Source organism: Pan troglodytes, chromosome 11 (genome assembly GCF_028858775.2).
Source record: "Pan troglodytes isolate AG18354 chromosome 11, NHGRI_mPanTro3-v2.0_pri, whole genome shotgun sequence".
NCBI lineage: Eukaryota > Metazoa > Chordata > Mammalia > Primates > Hominidae > Pan > Pan troglodytes.
Genome location: NC_072409.2, coordinates 94,040,355 through 94,065,979, shown reverse-complemented (window position 1 = coordinate 94,065,979; position 25,625 = coordinate 94,040,355). Strand labels below are relative to the sequence as shown.

General features: G+C 38.3%; 1 protein-coding gene across 11 annotated transcripts in view; it reads left to right on the top strand.

The window, feature by feature from the left end:
- MTAP (methylthioadenosine phosphorylase) overlaps window positions 1–25,625 on the top strand; it is a 355,183-nt gene that overhangs the window by 267,953 nt on the left and 61,605 nt on the right. For 4 of the 11 annotated variants that reach the window (XM_054657987.2, XM_054657984.2, XM_016960682.4 and 1 more), the window contains 2 exons: window positions 538–777; window positions 5,217–5,339. In XM_054657987.2, the coding sequence (XP_054513962.1) occupies window positions 538–777; window positions 5,217–5,339 (363 nt within the window). The other 7 variants (XR_010148751.1, XR_010148750.1, XM_001153022.6 and 4 more) reach the window with 5 other exon arrangements.

Genomic DNA, 25,625 nt, shown 5'->3' with positions numbered 1-25,625 from the left:
GGCAATAGGCAAAAGAGAAATCACTTTCTAACCAGCAAAAGCTTTTACAGAAGTCTTCAGATTCTGTATTTTTAAAAGTAATGAGAATTAACTTTTCAGAAGCCTGGAAATAGAACTCAACACACCTGTTTGAGAAGATAAGCGAGAGGCACCTTAGCTTAGCCTGCGAGGTTAAAAGTTAAGACTCCAGTCTGTATTCTCAAACCAGCTTAGTCTCTTAAAGTTGTTAAGAAGCAAATGAGATTAAAGCATATAAACAAATGCCTGGCGAGTAGAAAGAGCTCAGTGCTTGCTTGTGTAGCTATTAGTTTCTACATGCAAAGGGCTGGGGAAACAGGATTACGTGAATGAGAAAGGGTCCAGGAAACACCCTTCTGTGGTCCTCTAGGTTTTTTCTGAGAGCCTGGCAGATAGTAGGCATTTATTATAGTGACAAGTCATCTTTAAGAAATCAACTTGGTAAACATTGGGGGGAAGTGCAGCCTTAAGTTGTGCATGTGCTAGTATGTTTTGAAGTTTCTGGTTTTTCTTTTCTAGGTTCTTATAGAGACCGCTAAGAAGCTAGGACTCCGGTGCCACTCAAAGGGGACAATGGTCACAATCGAGGGACCTCGTTTTAGCTCCCGGGCAGAAAGCTTCATGTTCCGCACCTGGGGGGCGGATGTTATCAACATGACCACAGTTCCAGAGGTGGTTCTTGCTAAGGAGGCTGGAATTTGTTACGCAAGTATCGCCATGGCGACAGATTATGACTGCTGGAAGGAGCACGAGGAAGCAGTAGGTGGAATTCTTTTCTAAGCACATATAGCATGGGTTTCTGGGTGCCAATAAGAGGGTGTCTTAACTGTTTGTTTCTATTACGTTAGTTTCAGAAAGTGCCTTTCTACAAGGTTTTGAAGTTGTCAATATTTTCTATAGTTCCATTGGAAGGTAAGAACAAAGATCAAAGGAAAGAAAGAGACACTTTTACCCAAGGATCAATAGTGAAAATAGTACATTGTAGGCATGTAGATGTGTTGAGAATCATACTAAGACTTGGGCCTTATTTTCAGGATAAAGGTGTATTTTGATTGCCAATTTTTGCTGCTATGCTACTGTTTTTTGTTTTCAAGAAGGAAAAAAATTTATTAACCCTTTCCTCATGAGAGGGCTGTATGTTCACATCCAGCTATTTAAGCTACCGTGGCTGGATACTCTGTTCAGCATAGAAATGTGACGACAAACAGACAGGTCCTTAAGGAGCCGACATTCTGTCAGATGGAGATAGAAGTTAAGCAAACCAATATAAGAAAGCTAACGGTTATAAAGAAATAGAATGGTGAGGTACAAGGGTACAGTAGGTCAACTGAATAGAGTTGACCAGACCAAATATTTGAAGTATGAGAAGCCTTCCTGTTTTAAATGTGATGGGCAAGAAGGGCATGATTGAGTAGAGTGGAAAGGAGGGAGACTGGGGAGAAGGGAGAGAGAGGAGGGATGCAATACAGCAGGGCCAGGCCATACAGACCATGGTAAGGGTTTCAGATGGAAGGACAGTGAGGGGTTCAGGCAGGGAAGGCAGCAGGATCCAGCTGGAATTTGAGGACACTGGAACAATGAGGTCAGCTTCCAAAACAAAACAAAACAAAACTTTAAACATCTGTGTAAGTACAGGGTGGAATATAATGAATTCCAGGTACCCATCACTTAGGTTCCACAATTAGCCATGGCCAATCTTGTGTGATAGGTATGTCCCTACCTATTTCTCTCTCCCCTGCCCTCACTGTGAAGTAAATATTTTCCTAGAAGGTCTTTTTAAAATTAAGTTATAACCATGCCATCATTGTACAAAAATAATGATATTAATGTCTTAATATAATCAAATATTCAGACTATTCCTTTTTCCTTCAGTCTCATAATTTTTAACAATTTGATCAAATCAGAATCCCTTACAATCCATATGTTGTATTTTAATGATTACCTCTTGTCTCTTTTAATCTAATTTTCACCTCTTTCTCTTTTTATTCCTTGTGTTACTTGAATAAACTAGATCGTTCGTCCTGTCATTTATCTCATTTTAAGATAAAGGGACGACAAAACTGCAGTCACTTTTGAAGTAAGGAAAAAATTTAGGGGTGACTTTCTGAGCACATTTAGGGTAAGTGACATCTCCAAAGAGGCCTAATATTGTACCACCGTTTTAGAGAGTTTGTTTTACTACCTAATGTGTACAGTGTTTTGGGTCATAGATGAACACAGTTTCTTTGTTTTTCATGAATTCCTTATGATGACTCTTCAGTGTAATAAACTGCTTAGTACTAGGATGCCTTTTTTGTAAGAGATTCACAAATTATTACATTAAGTCACAACAGAATATCTTATTTGGCAGCTTTGGTAACCTAAGGAACAACTCAGCCTCGTAATGTCAAGAAGCTGCTTCCAATTAATAGGAAATTCCAGCCCCTGCCACACCCTGAGAGCGGTTTGCTTCCTGCCTGTGGCTTTCTGCTCAGTCTAATAACATATGTCTCCTCCTTTGTAGAACCAGCAATGATTTCCTTTAGTAGCCAAATGAGGTTGGGGAAATAGTCAGCTGGAGCTACTTTATTGAAAAGCAGAGAAATTAAGCTCTGTAAGTGGAAAGGCTTGAAGACAGTGTTAAATGCTACAAGGAAGGCCCACAGAAAGATGGCATTATTTCAGCCAATCGTGTGTTGCAGCCTGGCATGGCAAAAAGGATTTGGAGTTCTCTAAACCCATCTTCAGATTTGAGTTGCTCCATTTGCTTGTCACATTGGGCGAGTTATTTCACTTGTTTACTCTTCTGTAGAATGAAGCCAGGGCTCTGGGTGAGGAGTGGAGGTTGTTTAGTCATTGTTTAGTCAGTTAGACCTTGAAAGATTACTGGAAGAATTAAACCAAATGAGATATGTAAAAAAGCTAGTATAATGCTGGCTTGTAAGAGGGTGGTCATCAGATGGTGGCTCTGATGGAGTGGGGGGCCTGAGAGGTGGGTAGTATCAGGGAAAAGCATTTAAACTGCACCTTGAAGAGAGGGTTTATTGTGGGAAGGTCAGTAGGAAGGACATTTTGGGTGAAGCCCAACAGCTGGAACAAAGAGAAGGGAGGTCAGTGTCTATACAGAAATAACCAGTCACAGGAAAATTATATAAGGAAATGAGTAAATACAAGGCAAATTTCTTGGATGCTTCATGTCTCTGCATTCAAAGACTCAGCTTAAAACATATCATTTACATGTGCCTGGCAGATACCCAGCCTGTCACTGCTTTGTGTTCCCATAGTAATGCAAACTCCCCTCTGCTACAGTGTTCATCATTTTTTCCTATACACATCTTGGTGTTTGTGGGTGGGATCTGGACTATACTTAAGGAAATAGAAAGGTGTAATCCTTGTGCCCCTGAATGCTGGATTTCTTCGAAGCATAGGAAGGCATGTCAAGTACTCTATCTCTGATGGTAATTTTGTGTTCACTTTCTTCAACTTTTTCTTATGAAGCTATTTTAGTCATATACAGAAGTAGCTAATAGCACGAGCTTCCATGAATTCAGCATCTAGCTTCAACCATTATATTAACTTACAACCAATATGATTATTACTCCCATCAATAATTTTATCCATAAACACTTCAGGAGGTATCTAACATGAGCACATTATCATTTTCATTCTCCAATAATAATTCTTTAATATACCCAGCCAGAATTTAAATTTCTGGTTAAATGCCTTAAATTATTCTTTTGGTTGCAAGCTTTTTATGAAGGAACCAGATCATTTGTCCTGTTGAGTTTCCCACAGTCTGAATTGCTGAAATCATCTCCTTGGAGTAGTTTAATAGGCTTCTCTGTCCTCTGTATTGTCTATAAATTGGTAGCTAGATTTAGAAATTTAATCAGATTCAGGTGTCTTAAGGTAGCATTTTATTTTTTCATCAGGAAGCACATAATGAGTGGTTTATTTGGGATTTTGTTTGGTTCGGTTTGTGATGTTAGCAGCCAATCCATTAATTCACTGGGAGCCATAAAAATGGTGGTATTTTAATTCCATAATATTTTTCTTTATTAGCTGGAATAATTTTCTAAGGAGAAACGTACCTGTTTGGTTTTCCAGTGTAGCAACAGTTTTAACATTGTAATCCCTTCGGCTGTGGACATGAAGAGAACAGCCACATCTTTCTAGACCATATTAACCCATTATACATCTGAGATATTTTCTCAGATACCATATTGAAATCTGTATTAGTCTGTTATCACATTGCTATGGAGAAATACCTAAAACTGGGTAATTTATAAAGAAAAGAGGTTTAATTGGCTTATGGTTCTACAGGCTGTACGGGACATGTGATGCTGGCATCTGCTCAGCTTCTGGGGAGGCCTCAGGAAACTTCCAATCATGTTGGAAGGCAAAAGGAGCGAGGCATCTCACATGGTGGGAGCAGGAGCAAGAGAGAGTGAGAGGAGAGGTGCTGTACACTTTTAAACAATCAGATCTCACAAGAACTCACTATCAGTAAAACAGCACCTGAGGATGCTGCTAAACCATTCGTGAGAAATCCAACCCCATGATCCAACCGCCTCCCACCAGGCCCCACCTCCCACAATTCGACATGAGATTTGGTGAGGACACAAATCCAAACCGTACCAGAATTCATCAGTGCTTTTCAGAGATGTCACTGAGTTTCTCTAGGACCTCCCTGCTAGGACTAAGACCATCTTGATAAATGCAGAGCTTGAACTCAGGGGTTTAAACGTAGAATAAACAGACTTCACAAGTCAGGTTTTTCTTAGTCTGTCTGGACTGTTCTAACAAAATACCATAGCATGGGTGGCTTCTGAATAACAAGTTTATTTTTCACATTTCTGTAAGTTGAGAAGTCCAAGATCAAGGGACTGGCACATTTGGTGTCTAGTGCGAGCCCACTTTCTGGTAGACAGCCATCTTCTCACTGGAACCTCACACGGTGGAAGGGGCCCTCGAAGAATAGCACTGGGGCCTCTTTTATAAGGTCACTAATCCTATCCATGAGGACTCTGCCTTCATGACCTAATTGCCTCCCAAACGCCCAACCTCCAAATACCCTACATTGAGGATTCGGTTTCAGCAGATAAATTTGAGGGGACACAAACATTTAGGCTGTAGCAAGGCTGGAACTCAGAAAAATGTTTTATGACAAGCAGTGGAATTTTAAGTTCTGGTAACCTCCAGTGCTATTGTTTCTCTAGGTTTCGGTGGACCGGGTCTTAAAGACCCTGAAAGAAAATGCTAATAAAGCCAAAAGCTTACTGCTCACTACCATACCTCAGATAGGGTCCACAGAATGGTCAGAAACCCTCCATAACCTGAAGGTAAGTGTCAGCCATGGACAATCAGGCATGTCTGTAGACTCTCTATTGTCTTCTTTTCTTACTTGCATTTCACCTTTGGTCCTCATGTATTTTATGCCAGCCTAGATGTTTTCAACAAGTTTTTGTGACATCTACTACTACCATACCAACCACTTGTGAAACTGAGTAGTCTTATTTTCTGGCTGGTAGTGCAAGACCATTGAAGGCTAGGGTTGAGAGAGTTTTATTATCTCGTGTACCAGATTCTTCACATTGCCCTGCTCTGTAGTATCCCTAAGTCTTACTTCAGAAGATTGATAGTGCTTTCTCTGCATATCGCTTACATTGTTGACAAAGCTATTTTCTCTTTGGCAGATCCATTCAAATTTGTGGCAATCCTTTAAAGCCAAAACTCTGACAGTAGTACCAAAATGGTGCCAGAAAATATCTGCTTAAGGTTAATCATGCATCAAACTAAACAGTAATTAATGATAAACCAACTCTGGTATTCTCAGAATATAATTTAAACTAACTGATAAACTCGGAGTTGCATGATTTTTCTTTGGCCACTTTGTGACTCTTCTTAACCACATAGGGAAAGACTTGCCTCAAACTGATCAGATATTGCATTCTCCTACTATCCAAAGAGGACCATACCCCGAAGTCTCCTAGAATACACCTGTACTTTTGGGTCTTCTGGTGGTGGTGGAGAGAGGATTTGAAAGGTTGATCTAAGCCCTCCTTACCTGAATTACCACCTAGGAGCTCTGTAATGAGAGAGCCACAGTTTTAGTATAATGAGGACATTGTATGGTGGTAAGTGACTGCCAATCACTGGGCATGGCAGAGCCTTGATTTGTAATGTTTGCTAATTTACGTGGTACAAGTGCTCCAGTACGGCCAGTTTCACACTACTAATGTGAAGCCACTGATGAGTTGAGAAGTGATACACACAGTCAGCTCTTGCAAGCTGGTACGAACAGGATCCAGCACACCACTGTAACTAAGGTGTCTCTCAGCAGTTAGGACTGACGGTCAAGAATGTTGGAATTTGTAGCTTATCTTCCCTACTAAGAAACAAATCTATTGGTTTCAACACTGTATACCTAGGAGCTAAATGTTATTTAATGAATAAATGATACTCCTTTCCCCCATGAAGTGTTTTATCATAATATATAGAGATGCAGGAAACCCTTATTATTAGAATTAAAAGGGAAAAAATACATTTGAGTGCAGTCAAATGGCACAACTGGAGCTTGCATAAAAAAACGCATGTTGGTTTGCCAGAAATGTGACTCCTACTTGTACTATTGTTAGCAAAATGTCATAGAAGTTTGTTTGTTTATTTGTTTGTTTGTTTGAGACGGAGTCTCATTCTGTCACCCAGGCTGGAGTGCAGTGGCACGATCTCAGCTCACTGCAACCTCTGCCTCCCTGGTTCAAGCGATTCTCCTGCCTCAGTCTCCTGAGTAGCTGGGATTACAGGCATGGACCACCATGCCCAGCTAGTTTTTATATTTTTAGTAGAGACTAAACCTAGTAGATGACCAACATGGTTTCATCATGTTGGTCAGGCTGGTCTTGAACTCCTGACCTCGTGATCCACCCGCTTTGGCCTCCCAAAGTGCTGGGATTACAGGCATGAGCCACTGCGCCCAGCCAAGTTTATTTTTTTTAAGTCTCCCAACTAACCCCACTTTGACCATAGTCTTTCAAAAGCTTGAAGTTAATTTCTCAAATAATATATTTACTGTTTTAGCTTTATTTTTAAGTAAAAATGCTTGAAGAGTAGAAATCAGTCTTCTCCTTTCCTGGAGCTTCTGAAATTGTAAAATTGTGTGATTTTATTTGTATGCATTTTTAAAGAGGCTTAGTTTACGTAGCTTTCATCGGATTTTCAAAGGAGGATTTTATATATATGTGTATATATATACACACATACATACATACACACACACACATATAAAACCTAAAGAGAGAAAATGAGGAATTCCTGCTCTAGACAAAACTGAGAATCTTGGTCTTCATGCTACAGCATTAAGGAACACCATACTAATAATCCCTTTTTCTGGGGTAGTATTGTTAGCACTGAAATGTGTATCATTCATTCGCTCACTAAGTCATTTCAGAAACACTTAGCACCTGCTATATGTCAAGGTCTGGTTTGCAAAGATAAAGAGTTGTGATGATGATCCTATGGTGTTTGGAAATATAGACACATAAAAATTTCAATGATTTCTTACAGTGGGGTAAGGATAAGGGATAGAGGTTGCATAAACAATAATCCAGGCTGGGGGCTGGTATGGCAATAAGTGATTATCAGAACAATGCTCTGAGATAAGCATTATTAACCTCACTTTACAGGAAAGGGAGGTGAGGAACCAAGAGTTTAGAGTACCCAAAGTTCCACATCTGGTTAGTGAACTTGAAAATTTTCTGTAGAATTTATTTAAAGTGTATGTTTCCTGCGTCCTCACTTTGATCTAGAAAATCAAAATCTGTTTTTTTTTTAACAAACATCTCAGTAATTACGCCAACATGTGAATATCACTGCCTCCTTTCTTCCTTTCAGAATATGGCCCAGTTTTCTGTTTTATTACCAAGACATTAAAGTAGCATGGCTGCCCAGGAGAAAAGAAGACATTCTAATTCCAGTCATTTTGGGAATTCCTGCTTAACTTGAAAAAAATATGGGAAAGACATGCAGCTTTCATGCCCTTGCCTATCAAAGAGTATGTTGTAAGAAAGACAAGACATTGTGTGTATTAGAGACTCCTGAATGATTTAGACAACTTCAAAATACAGAAGAAAAGCAAATGACTAGTAAACATGTGGGAAAAAATATTACATTTTAAGGGGAAAAAAAAACCACCATTCTCTTCTCCCCCTATTAAATTTGCAACAATAAAGGGTGGAGGGTAATCTCTACTTTCCTATACTGCCAAAGAATGTGAGGAAGAAATGGGACTCTTTGGTTATTTATTGATGCGACTGTAAATTGGTACAGTATTTCTGGAGGGCAATTTGGTAAAATGCATCAAAAGACTTAAAAATACGGACGTACTTTGTGCTGGGAACTCTACATCTAGGAATTTCTCTTTAAAACCATATCAGAGATGCATACAAAGAATTATATATAAAGAAGGGTGTTTAATAATGATAGTTATAATAATAAATAATTGAAACAATCTGAATCCCCTGCAATTGGAGGTAAATTATGTCTTAGTTATAATTAGATTGTGAATTGGCCAACTGAAAATCCTTTTTGCATATTTTAATGTCCTAAAAAGACACGGTTGCTCTATGTATGAAGTGAAAAAAGGATATGGTAGCATTTTATAGTACTAGTTTTGCTTTAAAATGCTATGTAAATATACAAAAAAACTAGAAAGAAATATATATAACCTTGTTATTGTATTTGGGGGAGGGATACTGGGATAATTTTTATTTTCTTTGAATCTTTCTGTGTCTTCACATTTTTCTACAGTGAATATAATCAAATAGTAAAGTTGTTGTAAAAATAAAAGTGGATTTAGAAAGATCCAGTTCTTGAAAACACTGTTTCTGGTAATGAAGCAAAATTTAAGTTGGTAATATTAAGGTGAATGTCATTTAAGGGAGTTACATCTTTATTCTGCTAAAGAAGAGGATCATTGATTTCTGTACAGTCAGAACAGTACTTGGGTTTGCAACAGCTTTCTGAGAAAAGCTAGGTGTTTAATAGTTTAACTGAAAGTTTAACTATTTAAAAGACTAAATGCACATTTTATGGTATCTGATATTTTAAAAAGTAATGTTTGATTCTCCTTTTTATGAGTTAAATTATTTTATACGAGTTGATAATTTTTGCTTTTTAATAAAGTGGAAGCTTGCTTTTTTAACTCTTTTTTTATTGTTATTTTATAGAAATGCTTTTTGTTGGCCGGGCACAGTTGCTCACCCGTGTAATCCCAGCACTGTGGGAGGCCGAGACGGGTGGATCACAAGGTCAGGAGATCGAGACCATCCTGGCTAATGCGTTGAAACTCCGTCTCTACTAAAAATACAAAAAATTAGCCGGGCGTGGTGGTGGGCACCTGCAGTCCCAGCTACTCAGGAGGCTGAGGCAGGAGAATGGTGTGAACCTGGGAGGTGGAGCTTGCAGTGAGCAGAGCTTGCAGTGAGACGAGCTTGTGCCACTGCACTCCAGCCTGGGCAACAGAGTAAGACTCAGTCTCAAAAAACAAAAAAGAGTGAAATGCTTTTTGTTTTCTTCAGTTTTTTATCATGGGGAGATCTTTTTCCTCAGAATTGTTTTCTTTTCACTGTAGGCTATTACAGGATACTTCAGGATCAAGATACAGAACCTTTTATTTAAAGAGTTTGTAAAGTCAATGTGTTTGTTTGTGTCTCTGAGATTGACTTCAAGATAATAAGCTGCTAATTGTAAACAAAACAGTTACCCTCCAGTATTAATATGACTCATTAGTGTGAGCCATTTGGGTCAAGTATGATTATGACCCTTGGACTTCCTGATGTAGTATTAAATTTCAACTCTGGTTATCCATTAGCAATCCGTAGAGAACTTAATGAACCTGAACCCAGGCTTCTCTAGCTCTGTAACCTGTGATTGTTTTCACTACAATATGATACATAGATGGTACCTTACTTTTCCTCATTCTTAATAGGTGTCTCAGAATGTCAGGGCAAAAATATGGGCATTTTTCTTGCTATGTTCAGAAAGTACAGTTCTCTCCAACTTGCAGAGGTACTTTTCTTGATTAAATAGCCTTCTCTAGCAACATCATTTTCAGACTAACCAAATGAATGCAGTATACTCTTTTCTTTGTTCTCAATCATTCACTCCTTATGCAAAGCCAATATAATTTTCCTCATACCTTATGCTTGAGGATATTGTTGAAGAACACTTCCTGGAACACTTCTCACTTGTGATGCTGTACTAATTTTTTTTTTTTTTAATTTAAGCTAGTATATTAAGTGAACACCATGGTCAGTTGTGAGCATTTTGGTTTCCGCAAAGGATGGATGGTGAGCATCATAGGAAAGCTGTAGTTTAGTGACTTAGCCCTTAGTGATTAATAAATTTGCATGTACGTAGAAGTCTTTGTTGGCCTTATAATCTGCTGTTATGTTTGGCATTGATTTTCCTGGTTTTGAGAATGACATCCTGGCCCTGTGGTCCCCGAGGGTCATGGTCCTTGTGACCTGGCCCCTGTTCACTGCCTCCTTCACTAGCACGAGTTGCTGTGCAGGGCTGGAGGTAGCTACCATGGCTTGTTTCAAGGAAGGAAACTCTGGTACGGTGGTACCCTCAGGAGTGGAGGACAGTGAACTTCCCTGAAGAGGGAGTGACTAAGGTGACCTCCAACCTGCCCTGAGCCAGCTGCCCTGCAGGTGCCACGTGAGCCTGCTCTGGCATCCACAGGATGCTCCTGGAACCTCTTCTCTGGCTGCTACCTCAGGGCATAGTTGTGGCCCCACCAACACATATTTTCCAAATAATTATTCATTCTTGTGACAGTGGCCTGAACATGTTTTTAATTTTCTCAACAAGCATTTAGCCAGCACTTATCCAGTGAAACAATTTGATAAGGTTTCAAGGAGTATCTGATGGGTTAGGAAGTCACGAAATGAGGAGTTCTTGCCACATTTGCAGAGTCCCTCCTTGATAAGGTTTGGTGGTGTCCCCACCCAAATCTCATCTTGAATTGTAGTTCCCATAATCCCCACATGTTGTGGGAGGGACCCAGTGGGAGGTAATTGAATCATGGGGGTGGTTACCCCCACACTGCTGTTCTCATGATAATGAGTTCTCACAAGACCTGTTTGTTTTATAAGGGGCTTTTCCCCCTTTTGCTCAACACTTCTTCCTGCCATCATGTGAAGAAGGACGTGTTTGTTTCCCCTTCTGCCATGATTGTAAGTTTCCTGAGGCCTTCCCAGCTATGTGGAACTGTGAGTTAATTAAACCTCTTTCCTTTATAAATTACCCAGTCATGGGCAATCCTTTACAGCAGCATGAGAACGGACTAATACACTCCTCAAATGTTTTGAAGATTGTTGCACCTTGGAACTACCAGTGTGCACACAATGTGGCTCAATGTATATATTGGCCCAGCAAGGCAAAGTACTGAAGTTCCAGGATGGAAGAACCTGTGTTCTCCTCATAATAGTATAGAATAATTCAAGATAGGCAAGAAGGACAGCAGTAAATGAAGACCATGGAAGAAAAGAAGGAATGCCAAAGATCGAGGAAATCTACCAAGACTAGTAGGGTAGTCCAGAAGAAGCTGTTTCAGGGCCTGTTGCCAGCTATGCCTTTGAAAACCTCGGGATCCCAAAGAATGAGGGGAATTTCTTCAGAAAGACAATCTCGGCATGCATTGTTTCTTTGTTTTGAAGATTCACTCATGTTGCATGCATCTGTAGCTTGTGCCCTTTTTATTGCCTAGTAGTATTCCGTCATATGCCTATCTTACAATTTGATTATCTATTCACCTGTTGATGAATGTTTGAATTTTTTCCATTTGAGGAATTTTATGAATAAAGCTGCTATAAGCATGAAATTACAAGTCTTTTTGTGAACATATTTTCACTTGTGCAAATGCCTATACTCCCACCAGTAATTTGTAAGAATTCTTGACAAAGCTTGGTATTGTCAGCGTTTTTAATTTTAGCCATTCTATTGGGTATATTTTGATATCTCATTGTGGTTTTGATTTGCATTTTTCTGATTAAAGATGTTGAACTTCTTTTCATGTGCTTATTGGCCATTCACATATTTCGTGAACTATCTGTACAAATATTTTTGTATATTAAAAAATTAGATTGTTTTGTTTTATTATTGAATAGTAAGAATTGTTTATATATTCTGGATACACTCTTTTTCAGATATGTGTGTTGTGATTATTCTTAGTCTTTAGCTTGCCTTTTCATTTTCTTAATTATGTCTTTCAAAGAACAAGTTTTTCGTTTTGGTGAAGCCTAGTTTATCAATTTTTTTTATGGTTGGTGCTTTTTGTGTTCCAAGAAATCTTTGCCTACTCATTTAATTACCTGTGTGCCCTTGTCAAAATCATTTAATTTTGACTACTCATTTAATTACCTTGCCTACTCATTTAATTACCTGTGTGCCCTTGTCAAAATTTACTGTTTATCTGTGGATCTGGATGATCTATTTATGTCATTTATCTATGTGTCTCTTCTTATGCCAGTACCCCACTGTCTTGATTATTGTGGCTTTATGGTGTCTTGAAATTAAGTATTGTTAAGCTTTGCAATCTTTTCCAAGATTGTTTTGGCTATAGGTCCTTTCTTTATAAAGTTTATATTAAGCTTGTCCATTTTTCTTTAAGAAAAAATCTGCTGGAATGGCACTGAATTTTTAGGTCGATTTGGGAAGAATTGACAATATTGAACCTTTCAATCGATGGACATGGTATGTTTCTGCATTTATTTGGGCCTTTTAAAATTTATCTCAGGAATATTTTGTAGTTTTAGTGAAGAAGTCTTGTATATCTTTTGTTAAATGTATTCCTAAATATTTTGTGGAAATGTTATTGTAAATAGTACTTTAATTTCATTTTTAAGTTTATTGCTGGTATACAGAAACATGTTTTATTTTTGTATATTGACTTTATATTCTGTAATCTTATTAAATTCACTTAGTTCAGTAGTAGTTCTTATTTTTATTTTATTGCAAGTGCCTTAGGGATACCTTGTGTACACAATCATGTCATATATGAATAACAACAGTTTACCTTTTGTTTCTTCTTGCTTTGTCGTAATGGCTAGGACCTTCAACCTAATGTTGAATAGAAGCGGTGTGTGAGTTGTTATTCTTGTCTTATTCTCAACAGCAGAGGATAGCGTCTAGTTTTTCACTATTAAAATATATTAGCTATAGGTTTTTTCCGTTTCATGTTTTTATCAGATTGAAGATCCCTTTTATTCCTATTTTGCCAAGAGTGTCATGAATGCATGTTGAATTTCACCAAGTACTTTTTCCTGCATCTATTGAGAGAATCTTGACTTTTCTCTTTTATTTTGTTAATGTAGATTCTTTAATGTTAAACTGATCTTGCATTCCTGATATAAACCATACTTAGTCATGATATGTTATCCCCTTTATATAATGCTGGATTCGGTTTGCAAATATTTTGTTTGATTTTTGCATCTATGCTCATGAGACAGATTGGTCTGTGATTTTCCTTTCTTGTAAGTCTTGTCAGGTGTCAGGGCTTGGTTAATTTTGACACATTTACAAACATATATTTTTAACATAAAAATAAACTTCAAAAAAAAAAAAAAGACGACGACAGCCTGAGTTGTTTATATACAGAATTTGTTAACCAAAAAGATTGAAAAAGGCTGGAACAGCAGGTTACATTTGATACCTGAAAATATTTTGCAGCTATAAATGCATCTTGGAACTGTTATAGGCAAAAGCTTGGGAATGGCTAAAATTCTCAGTGTCATAGGATGTTTTAAATAAACTAAGGTACATCAATTCAAATAAGTAATGTGCAGTTGTCAAAAAGAATAGATATCTGTTTATGCACCAGTATGGAACAATGTTCATGACAAAAGGGGAAATCAAAAATACATAGAGTAAAATAAGTATAAGTTTGCGGTGATGTATAGATAGGATGTTTATACTTTATATTTCCAGAAAGATTCTGGAAAGAAACTTATTGATAGCTTCTGAGGGATGAATCAAGAGACTTAAACTGTCTACTTCATACCTTTCTATAGTGGTTGAATTTTTCACCACAGGCAACTGTTCCTTTAATTGATGTATTTTAAGGAATGGATACTAGAGGAGACCTAGCTTCATAGCAGTTTATGTAACATGAGATAAAATATATGATTCTTGGCATTAACTTCTGATAAGTTGTGCTTGGGGCACTATATCCAGTTCTGGGCACAATGCTTTCAGGAGGATGACTATCTAAAAAGCACCAAGAGAAGAGTGAAGGGACTGAAAAAAACCATGCCACATATGTAATACTTAAATGGGTTAAGTATATCTAACTACTTAGGAGAAAGCCTTCAATGAGAACTTTGTTTAGGGGCTGTCATTCTCTTACAGACATGTGCCTCCCTCACTGTTCTGTAAGCTTTTGTAAAGGCAGGAGTTGTTTTTATAACTCATCAGTTTAGGAGCCTCTTTTCCTTGTATTTAGCACAAACTCAACAAATATTTGTGTAAATAAAAATCTGATTACGTTTCTTTCCTACTTAAAACCCTTCATCAGCTCTCCCAAACACCTCCCCATGTTCACTTTCAGCAGGTGACTTTAGTTCCCTCTTCACAGACAGAACTGAAGCATCAGCAGAACACTTTCAACACCCCCCTCTGTTGCTCTCTCCCAAACTGTTTTCCCTCCTGTTACCATCTGTGATAGTGCTTCTCAAACGGGAGCATGCATCGTCATCACCTGGAGGGCTTATTAAAACAGGTTGCATGGCACCACCCCAGAGTTTCTGATTCAGTATATCTGGAGCATGGCCTGATAATTTGCATTTCCAACAAGTTCCCGGATGATGCTGGTCCCACTTTGAGAACTACTGTCATAGATGTTTCTCCCTGATCATTCTCTTATGCACCAGACCCCATACCTCACACCTAGTAAGGACATCAGTCTAGTAACTACCCGTTTCATAATCATTTTTCTCCTTATTATTGAATCACTTTTTCAGCACACACATATACTTTATTTCTCCCATTAAAATTCTTGACCCCAATTCTATGTGCTGTCTCATTTTTAAGCTTTTCATTGGCATAAAATCCCTCGAGTTATTGTTTCTCCTGCCTCCAATTCCTCTTCTCCAGTCTTTGCTTAGTCCTCTTCATTTCAGATTTTGCCAGTGCACCATCTTCAGCACCAACAAGATTCTCAAGGTCACCGATTTACTGCATGTCAATTTTCACACTTAACCCTTAGTTTCCTATCAGCCGCATTTGATACACTTGACCCCTTCCTCCTCTTTGATAAGTTTTCTTTACTTGGCTTCCAAGGACACCACACTCTTGATTTTCTTCCTTCATTGATGGTTGCTGCTTCTTAGTCTCCTTTGCTGATTTTTTGCCTTCTCCCTGATCTTTTAATGTTGCCTGCCCTAGGGCTCAATCCTTGGACTTCCCCATCTTCACTTGTTCCTTGGTGGTCACTCCTCAACTTCCCCTACATCTGCTTTCCCATCCCAGTCTAGCAGTTCCATCCTTCTAGTTCCTCAGACTAAAAACTTGAAGTCCTTGACTCTTCTCTTCAAAACCCACATTAAAACCAGGAAAAATTTATTTACCATCCAAATATGTCAAGATACTGACTATTCCTCATTACAGCTACTGCTTCCAACCTAGTCTGAGCCACTCTGATCTCACCTGGATACTGTAATAACCCCTAACAGGTCCTGTGTCTACTTTTGTTCCCTAGAGCAAGCACCCCGGAAGGCAGAATGATCTGTACAAAATGCTATTTCACTTGTATTAAAATCCCACATCTTTATGATAGCCTATGAATCCCCATGTGATTTGCACTTGCCCTCCTATCTCTCTGACTTCCTCTCACTACTGTCCTCTCGCTCACTCTGCTCCAGCCCTTTTCCAAGAACACACCAGGCCCCCTCCTGCCTTTAACATTAGAGTATTTGGTTTGTGTTCCTTCTACCTGGAACACGCTCCCAGCAGATAACCACCTGGCCTCACTACAGCAGCTCCTTCAGATCTTTGCTCCAAAATCACCTTAGTGGGTCAACCCCAAACATCGTATTTTAACAGATGATCATGCCCTTCACTCCATGCCCAAAGTACTCCTAAGGACTCTTACAAGCACAACTTTTTTGTTTTTCCCATAGCTCTTAACTTCTCCCTACATACTCTAGTATTTGTATATATTTGTTTATTGTTTTGTAACTCCCGACACACACACTTCCTCCAAAATGTAGAACCTCTGTGACAGCAGGAAACTTGTCATTTACTGATATCCTAAATGACCAGACTAATGCTTGGGATTTAGTAGGCTTCCAGCCAATACTATCTTGAATGTACAGCTTCCCAATACATATGGCTTGCAAAGCCGTGCATGTTCTGACTTACTCCAGCCTCTTTCTCACCTCCCACACCTCATGGCACTCTAAATCAGCGCTGTCTGATAGAAATATGTGAGCCAATATGTAATTTTAAATTTTCTAGGAGCCACATTTACAAAGTAAAAAACAGTTGAAATTATTTATATTTTAATATAATATATCCAAAATGTTATGGAGATGTAATATTTAAAAAATATGAAATTTTTATTCTTCAAATACTAAACCTTTGGGATCAGATATTTTATACTAACAGTACATCTCAATTCAGTGGTTAAATTTTTTTTTTTTTTTTTTTTTTTTTTTTGAGATGGATTCTCTGTCTCCCAGGCTGGAGTGCAGTGGCATGATCTCGGCTCACTGCAACCTCCACCTCCCGGGTTCAAGCAATTCTGCCTCAGCCTCCCAAGTAGCTGGGATTACAGGTGCCTGCCACCATGCCCAGCTAATTTTTGTATTTTCAGTAGAGACAGGGTTTCACCATGTTGGCCAGGCTGGTCTCAAACTCCTGACCTGAAGAGATCCACCAGCCTCGGCCTTACAAAGTGCTAGGATCACAGCCGTCAGCCACCATGCCTGGCTGTGAGGCTAAATTTTTATAAGAAATGTTCTATCTGTGTTTAAATTTTGTAAAATTTGCTTTGAAAAAATAGACTCACATACCTAAGTTGTTCCAGTTATATTGAAGCGGCTATCAACTTTTAAATTTAACTTAATTAAAACTAAATAAAATTAATTTCATTTGCTCAGTTGCACCAGCTACATTTTAAGTGTTCAGCAGCGACACTTGGCTAGTGATGTATTAGCACAACTCTTTGACTCCAACTCCAAGCAGACCAGGCTCCTCCTTGTCTCTGGCCTTTTGTAAGTTGTCCCTCCACTTGGAAGACTCTTCTTTGCTCCACCATCATCTCTTTTTATCTGACTCACTGTCTGAATTAGCCCTTTCTCTGCACTTTGCAAACACCCTGTTCTGTTACATTACTAGTCACACTGTATTATAATTATCTGATTCATTGTCTGATGGTTCAGGAATTATTTCTACCTTGTTTACTTCTGTGTCCCCAGACTCTTCGGACATTACCTTTCATATAAGAGATACTGTGTATGTCTATATATACATATTATATGTATTTGTTAAATAAATTTATAAATCTATGAAATTTATGCCTATAGAAGTTTTAGCCATCCTTCTGTTTCCACCTCAAATCCCTTCTTCCCAGGATTCTTGTCAGAGCAGTCCACAGCAAATATTTCCTGTTTTGTACTCCCAAACCACCTGGAGCTCATATTACTCATAGGCCATTTGTAATACATGATTTTACTATGTAAAATTCTACCTCCCCAGATAGTGAAAACTGGAAGAGCAGGAATTCTGGAAAAGAAAATGACTTACATATTAGGTGTTCAATAAAAACTTGATGACTTATTAAATATATTGTCTGATTTCAGTCTTATGTCTGGTGATTACTTTTCCTGAGGTAATTCAGTAAAACCAGTGAAAATTTTTTGTGTGTTTTAACCATTATGCTAAAAGGTATCTGCTCTCTGCCGGGCGTGGTGGCTCACACCTGTAATCCCAGCACTTTGGGAGGCTGAGGCCAGATCACTTGAGGTCAGGAGTTGAACACCAGCCTGGCCAACATGGCAAAACCTCATCTCTACTAAAAATACAAAAATTAAACAGGCGTGATGGTAGGCACCTGTAATCCCAGCTACTCAGGAGGCTGAGCTCAGCAGGAAAATAGCTTGAACCCAGAAGGCGGGAGGTTGCAGTGAGCCAAGATTGCGCCACTGCACTCCAGCCTGGGCAATAGAGAAAAACTCCATCTCAAAACAACCACCAAAAACTGTCTGCTCTCAATCTTTTGATTGAATAGTAAAACCAATATTTTTTTTAAAGGAAGGCTACTTCCTGAATGACGTTATCTACCTATGTGTCTGTGTAGTTGGCCATTAATCAAATGTCATTTATATCCCAAACTTCATTTTCATTCATTGTTGATTCGGTTGATACTCATGTCCATCTGTCTACAGATATACACTGTCACTCATCAGTGTTACATACAAACCTTACTCATTTTTTTTTTTTTTTTTTTTCTGAGACAGAGTCTCGCTCTGTCGCCCAGGCTGGAGTGCAGTGGCGCGATCTCGGCTCACTGCAAGCTCCGCCTCCCGGGTTCACGCCATTCTCCTGCCTCAGCCTCCCGAGTAGCTGGGACTACAGGCGCCCGCTACCACGCCCGGCTAATTTTTTGTATTTTTAGTAGAGACGGGGTTTCACCGTATTAGCCAGGATGGTCTCGATCTCCTGACCTCGTGATCCGCCCGCCTCGGCCTCCCAAAGTGCTGGGATTACAGGCGTGAGCCACCGCGCCCGGCCCTTACTCATTTTATTATCACTAATGGGCTCAATCCTAAATAAGATCAAAGCCTATTTTTCCCTTTTGCATAGTATCTTCCAATAGTCAAGCTAAAGAAGAAAAAAGCAAACTGCATTATGAAAATGCTATACTACACAATCTTTTCTGTGAGGTGTAGAGCAAGCATTAATGACCCTTTTTTTCTGTGCCAGATTGGAGGAGAAAAGAGAGAAGTAGAAACAATTAACTGTAGACAGATCAGACCTTCTCAACTTTTTCATGCTTTATGACTGCAGTCCTAATGATAAAGAACCCCAGAGGCAATGTGAGCACTCCCTCAGGAGGGAATGTGAGTCTGGTATCTGGCCCTCTCTAACAGTTCATGCCTGGTAAGGATCATGGTGTCCTGGCATGACAGACACCAAAAGTCCACATTTTCCAAGGGAATGAATGTTTACAAATACATTGGTTCCTTGATGTTACTAGAGCCCTCTTCCTATTCTCTCCTCTTTTCCTAATTCATGCCCCCTTATTACCTTAACAGAGGTGGGAGTTAATCAGGATGTAATAAAATTGAAAAAGTACCTAGGATGGAAGGGATTTGGAATTCTGAATATTGTGTTTTAAGTTGGAAAAAAAAGTTACATAAAATGTATTCTATTGTCTTGGCAGTTATTTACTTTGTTTTTTATCTTATAGTTTGTCTTCTTGAGACTGTAGGTGTCTATAAATTGTGAACTAATTTAGATGCCACTCCTGAGGGCCTGGCACATGATTTGCACTTAATGAACAGCTGCTTTGGTCTGAATTTCTGTGTCCTCCTAAAATCTATATATTGAAATCTAATCTCCAATGCAATAGTATCAAGAGGTAGAGCCTTTGGGGGTGATTAGGTCATGATAGTGTTTCCTTCATGAATGAGATTAGTTTCTCTATAAATAAGGCCCGAGGGAGCTCTTTTGCCCCTTCTGCCATGTGAGAACACGTCTAGAAGGTGGCATCTATGAAGTAGAGTGGGCCCTCATCAGACACTGAATCTGTTGGTGCCTTGATCTTGGACTTCCACCCCCCACCCAAGAACTGTGAGAAACAACTTTCTATTGTTTTTAAGTTGCTCAGTCTAAGATACTTTGTTATAGCCACCCAAAAGGACTAAGACAGCAGCCACTAAAAAGTCTTCATTTTACCTCAGTCAGCAATTTAAAAGGAACAGCTATAGAAGTTGAACAACAGTCATACTAAATGGTTCCTAAGGAAGTTATTTTTGAAAAAGTATAAATATCAACATGAAAATGTTTCAGAATTCAGCGTATAAGTGAAAAAAGGACATGTTCTTGGTTTAATAATCATTTTGTTGCAGAGCACTTTTTTCGGAATAAAAAAAACATTTGATTATTTCATTTAGGGAAGATTAACAGGAAATAGTGTTATCAAACTGTGCCCTCAGTTTTATAGATGACTCAGTCTTAAAAACTCCACACATCGGAATGTGATGATGTGTTCATTAGCTCCTCTGTTTGACCTCACTTTAGTTTACAAATTCCCACCCTTTAGGAATCAAGATTACAAGGCTAAGGCAGTAAGTAATAGGAAAGTCAACGTCAAATATATACAGAAATACAAAGATCAATATAATGAACCCCTGTCTGCCACCCGGCTTCAAGAATTACTTCATAGACAATCTGTTTATTCTATAATCCCACTGACTGTTCACCTCCGACATTATTTTGAAGCATTTCTCATGTATGATTTCATCTATGAATATTTCCATGATAAGAATAAAAATTTCTTAATGTCAGAAAATATTTAGTGAGTATTCAAAATTTCAAATGTGTTATAAATGCCATGTTTTACATGTTGTTTATTTAAATCAGGATCCAAGTAAAGTCTATACATTGCAATTGGTTAATACATATTTTGTGTTTCTTTTATTTTAGGCATCTCTTTTAGTAAATGTCCTTGAATGTTTCTTAAGTTGCTGTATGTTCATGGACCATTTCCAGAGACTTTGGTTGTTTTAAAATAATTTTCACCCATTCTGTAGGTTGCCTGTTAATGCTGATGGTAGTTTCTTCCGCTGTGCAGAAAAGAACTCTGGATTCAGTTCCCAGAAAAACTAGTGAAAATTATTTTTTTAATCATTTTTCTTTTTTTTTTTTTTTAATTATACTTTAAGTGCTGGGATACATGTGCAGAACATGCAGGTTTGTTACGGAGGTATACATGTGCCGTGGTAGTTTGCTGTAACCATCAACCCGTCATCTACATTAGGTATTTTTCCTAATGCTATCCCTCCCCTAGCCCACACCCTGACAGGCCCCAGTATGTGATGTTCCCCTCCCTGTGTCCATGTGTTCTTATTGTTCAACTCCCACTTATGAGTGAGAACATGCAGTGTTTGGTTTTCTATTGGAATGATGGTTTCCAGCTTCAACCATGTCCCTGCAAAGGACATGAACTCATCCTTTTTTATGGCTGCATGGTATTCCATGGTGTATATGTGCTACATTTTCTTTATCCAGTCTGTCATTGATGGGCATTTGGGCTGGTTCCAAGTCTTTGCTATTGTGAATAGTGCCGCAATAAACATAGTGTGCATGTGTCTTTATAGTAGAATGATTTATAATCCTTTGGGTATATGCCCAGTAATGGGATTGCTGGGTCAAATGGTATTTCTAGTTCTAGATCCTTGAGGAATCACCACACTGTATTGTTTCTTGACTTTTTAGTGATCGCCATTCTAACTGGTGTGAGATGGTATCTCATTGTGGTTTTGATTAGCCTTTCTCTAATGACCAGTGATGTTGAGCTTTTTTTCATGTTTTTTGACTGCATAAATGTCTTCTTTTGAGAAGTGTCTGTTCATATCCTTCGCCCACTTTTTGATGGGGTGGTTTGTTTCTTCTAAATTTGTTTAAGTTCCTTGTAGATTCTGGATATTAGCCCTTTGTCAGGTGGATAGATTGCAAAAATTGGTTATTTTCTCTGCTCCTCACCCTCCTCCCACCCTTAACCCTCAAGTAGGCCCCAATGTCTTCTTTGTGTCTGTGAGTTCTTATCATCTGGCTCCCACTTATAAGTGAAAACATGTGGTATTTGGTTTTCTGTTTCTGTGTTACTTTACTAAGGATAATGGCATCCACCTCCATCTATGTTCCAACAAAACATATGGTCTCCTTCTTTTCAGTGGCTGCATAGTATTCCATGGTACATATGTACCACATTTTCTTTGTCCAGTCTGTCATTGGTGGGCATTTAGGTTGATTCCATGTCTTTGCTGTTGTGAATAGTGCTGTATGTGTCTTTATGGTAGATTGATGTATGTTCCTCTGGGTATATACCTAGTAATGAGATTGCTGGGTCAAATGGTAGTTCTATTTTTAGCTCTTTGAGGAATCCCCACACCACTTCCCACAATGGTTAAACTGATTTCCACTCCCACCAGTATCAGTGTTTCCTTTTCTCTACAACCTTGTCAGCATCTGTTATTTTTTTACTTTTTAATAATAGCCATTCTGACTGCTGTGAAATGGTGTCTCATTGTGGTTTTGATTTGCATTTCTCGAATGATCAGTGATATCACGCTTTTTTAAAGTATGATTGTTGGCCACATGTATGTCTTCTTTAGAAAAGTGCCTGTTCATATCCTTTGCCCACTTTTAAATGGGGTTTTTTTTTTCTGGTAAATTTGTTTAAGTTCCTTATAGATGCTGTATATTAGATGTTTGTCAAATGCATAGTTTCAAATATTTTCTCCCATTCTATAGGTTGTCTGTTTACTCTGTTGATAGTTTCTTTTGCTGTGCAGAAGCTCTTAAGTTTAATTAGATCACCCTTGTCAATTTTTGCTTTTGTTGTGATAGCTTTTGGTATCTTTGTCATGAAATATTTGCTCGTTTCTATGTCCAGGATGGTATTGCCTAGGTTGTCTTCCAGGGATTTTATAGTTTGGAGTTATACATTTAAGTCTTTAATCCATCTTGAGTTGATTTTTGTATATGGTATAAGAAAGGGGTCCAGCTTCAATCCTATGCATATGACTAACCAGTTATCCCAACACCATTTATTGAATAGGGAATCTTTTCCCCATTGCTTGTTTTTGTCAGCTTTGTCAAAGATCAGTTATAGATGTGCAGCCTTATTTCTGGGCTCTCTATTCTGTTCCATTGGTCTATGTATCCATTTTTCTACCAGTACTATGCTGTTTTGGTTACTGCAGTTTGGATTATAGTTTGAAGTTGGGTAACGTGATGCCTCCAGCTTTGTCCTCTTTGCATAGGATTGCCTTGGCTATTTGGGCTCTTTTTTTGGTTGCATGTGAATTTAAAAAAAAAAAAAAATTTCTGTGAAGAATTGTCATTGGTAGTTTGATAGGAATAGCATTCGACCTATAAATTGCTTTGGGTAGTGTGGTCATTTTAATGATACTGATTCTTCCTGTTCATGAGCATGGAATACTTTTCCATTTGTTTCTGTCATCTCTGATTTCCTTGAGCATTGTTTTGTAATTCTCCTTGTGGAAATCTTTCACTTTCCTGATTACCTGTATTCCTAGGTATTTTATTCTTCTTGTGGCAGTTGTGAATGGGATTGCATTCCTGATTTGGCTCTCTGCTTGACTGTCATTGGTGTATAGGAATGCTAGTAATTTTTGTACATTGATTTTGTATCCTGAAATTTTGCTGAAGTTGTTTATGTGGTGAAGGAGATTTTGGGCTGAGACTGGGGTTTTCTATATAGATAATCATGTCATGTGCAAACGGGGATAGTTTGACTTCCTCTCTTCCTATTTAGATGCTCTCTATTTCTTGCTCTTGCCTGATTGCTCCAGCCAGGACATCCAATACAATGTTGAATAGGAGTGGTAAGAGAGGGCATTCTTGTCTTGTGCCGGTTTTCAAGGGGAGTGCTTCCAGCTATTCCCCGTCCGGTATGATATTGGCTGTGGATTTGTCATAGATGGCTCTTATTATTTTGAGGTATGTTCCTTCAATACCTAGTTGATTGAGAGTTTTTAACATGAAGTGATGTTCAATTTTATCAAAAGCTTTTTCTGCATCTATTGAAGTAATAGTGTGGGTTTTATCTTTACTTCTGTTAATGTGCTGAATCACATTTATTGATTTACATATGTTGAACCAACCTTGCATCCCAACAATAAAACCAACTTGATTATGGTGGATAAGCTTTTTGAAGTGCTGTTGGATTCGATTTGCTAGTATTTTGTTGAGGATTTTTGTATCAATGTTCATCAAAGATATTTGCCTGAAGTTTTCTTATTTTGTTGTGTCTCTGCCAGACTTTGGTATTAGGATGATACTGGCCTCATAGAATGAGTTGGGGAGGAGTCCCTCCTCCTCAGTTTTTGGAATAGTTTTAGTAGGACTGGTACCAGCTTTTACTTACACATCAGGTATAATTTGGCTGTGAATCTGTCTAGACCTGAGCTTTTTATGGTTGGAAGGCCTTTTAATACTGCTTCAATTTCAGAACTCATTGTTGTTCTGTTCAGGGATTTAATTTATTCCTGGTTCAGTCTTGGGAGGTGTATGTTTCCAGGAAATTATCCATTTCTTCTGTTTCCTAGTTGTGTTCATAGGGGTGTTTATAGAATCTTTGAGGTTTTCTTTTTATATTTCTGTGGGGTCATTGGTAATGTCTCCTTTGTCATTTCTGATTGTGTTTATTTGGATATTCTCTGTTTTTCTTTATTGGTTTAGCTAGTGGTTTATCAATCTGAGTTATTCTTTTAAAGAACAAATTTCTGGGTATGTTGATGGTTTGTATGTTCTTTCATGTCTCAATTTTGTTCAGTTTAGCTCTGATTTGGGTAATTTCTTGTTTTCTGTTAGCTTTGGGGTTGGTTTGCTTTTGTTTTTCTGGTTCTTCTAGTTGTAATTTTAGGTGGTTAATTTGAGATCTTTCTAACTTTTAAAATTTTTATTCTATTTATTTATTTAGAGACCAGGTTATGAGACTGGCTAATTTTTGTATTTTGGGTAGAGGCAGGGATTCACCGTGTTTCCCAGGCTTATCTCCAACTCCTGGGCTCAAGTGATCCACCTGCCTTGGCCTCCCAAAGTGCTGGGATTACAGGCATGAGCTACTGCACCCAGCCAAGATCTTGCTAAATTTTTAATGTGGGTGTTTAGTGCCATAAACTGTCCTGTTAACGCTGTTTTGTGTGTTCCAGAAATTTTAGCAAGTTGTTTCTCTGTTCTCATTAGTTTCAAGGAACTTCTTGATTTCTGCCTTAATTTCATTATTTACCCAAAAGTCATTCAGGAGCAGGTTGTTTAATTTCTATGTAATTGCATGGTTTTGAGCAATTTTTAAAATCTTGACTTATATTTTTATTGCGCTATAGTCCTAGAGTATGTTTCATATTATTTTGGTTCTTCTGCATTTGCTGAGGATTGTTTTATGTCCAATTATGTGGTCAATTTTAGAGTATTTGCCATGTGGCAGTGAGAAGAATGTATATTCTCTTGGGTTAGGGGGAGAGTTCTGTAGAGGTCTATTAGATCCATTTGGTCCGATGTTGAGTTCAGGTCCTGAATATGTTTGTTAATTTTCTTCCTTGGTGTTCTAATACTGTCAGTGGAGTGCTGAAGTCTCTCGCTAGTATTGTGTGGGAGTCTAAGTTTATCTGTTGGTCTCTAAGAACTTGCTTTATGAATCTAGGTGCTCCTGTGTTGGGTGCATATATATTTAGTATATTTAGGCTTCTTGTTGAATTGAACCCTTTACCATTATATAATGCCCTTCTTTATCTTTTTCTGTCTTTGTTGGTTTAAAGTCTGTTTTGTCTGAAATTAGGATTGCAACCCCTGCTTTTTTCTGATTTTCATTT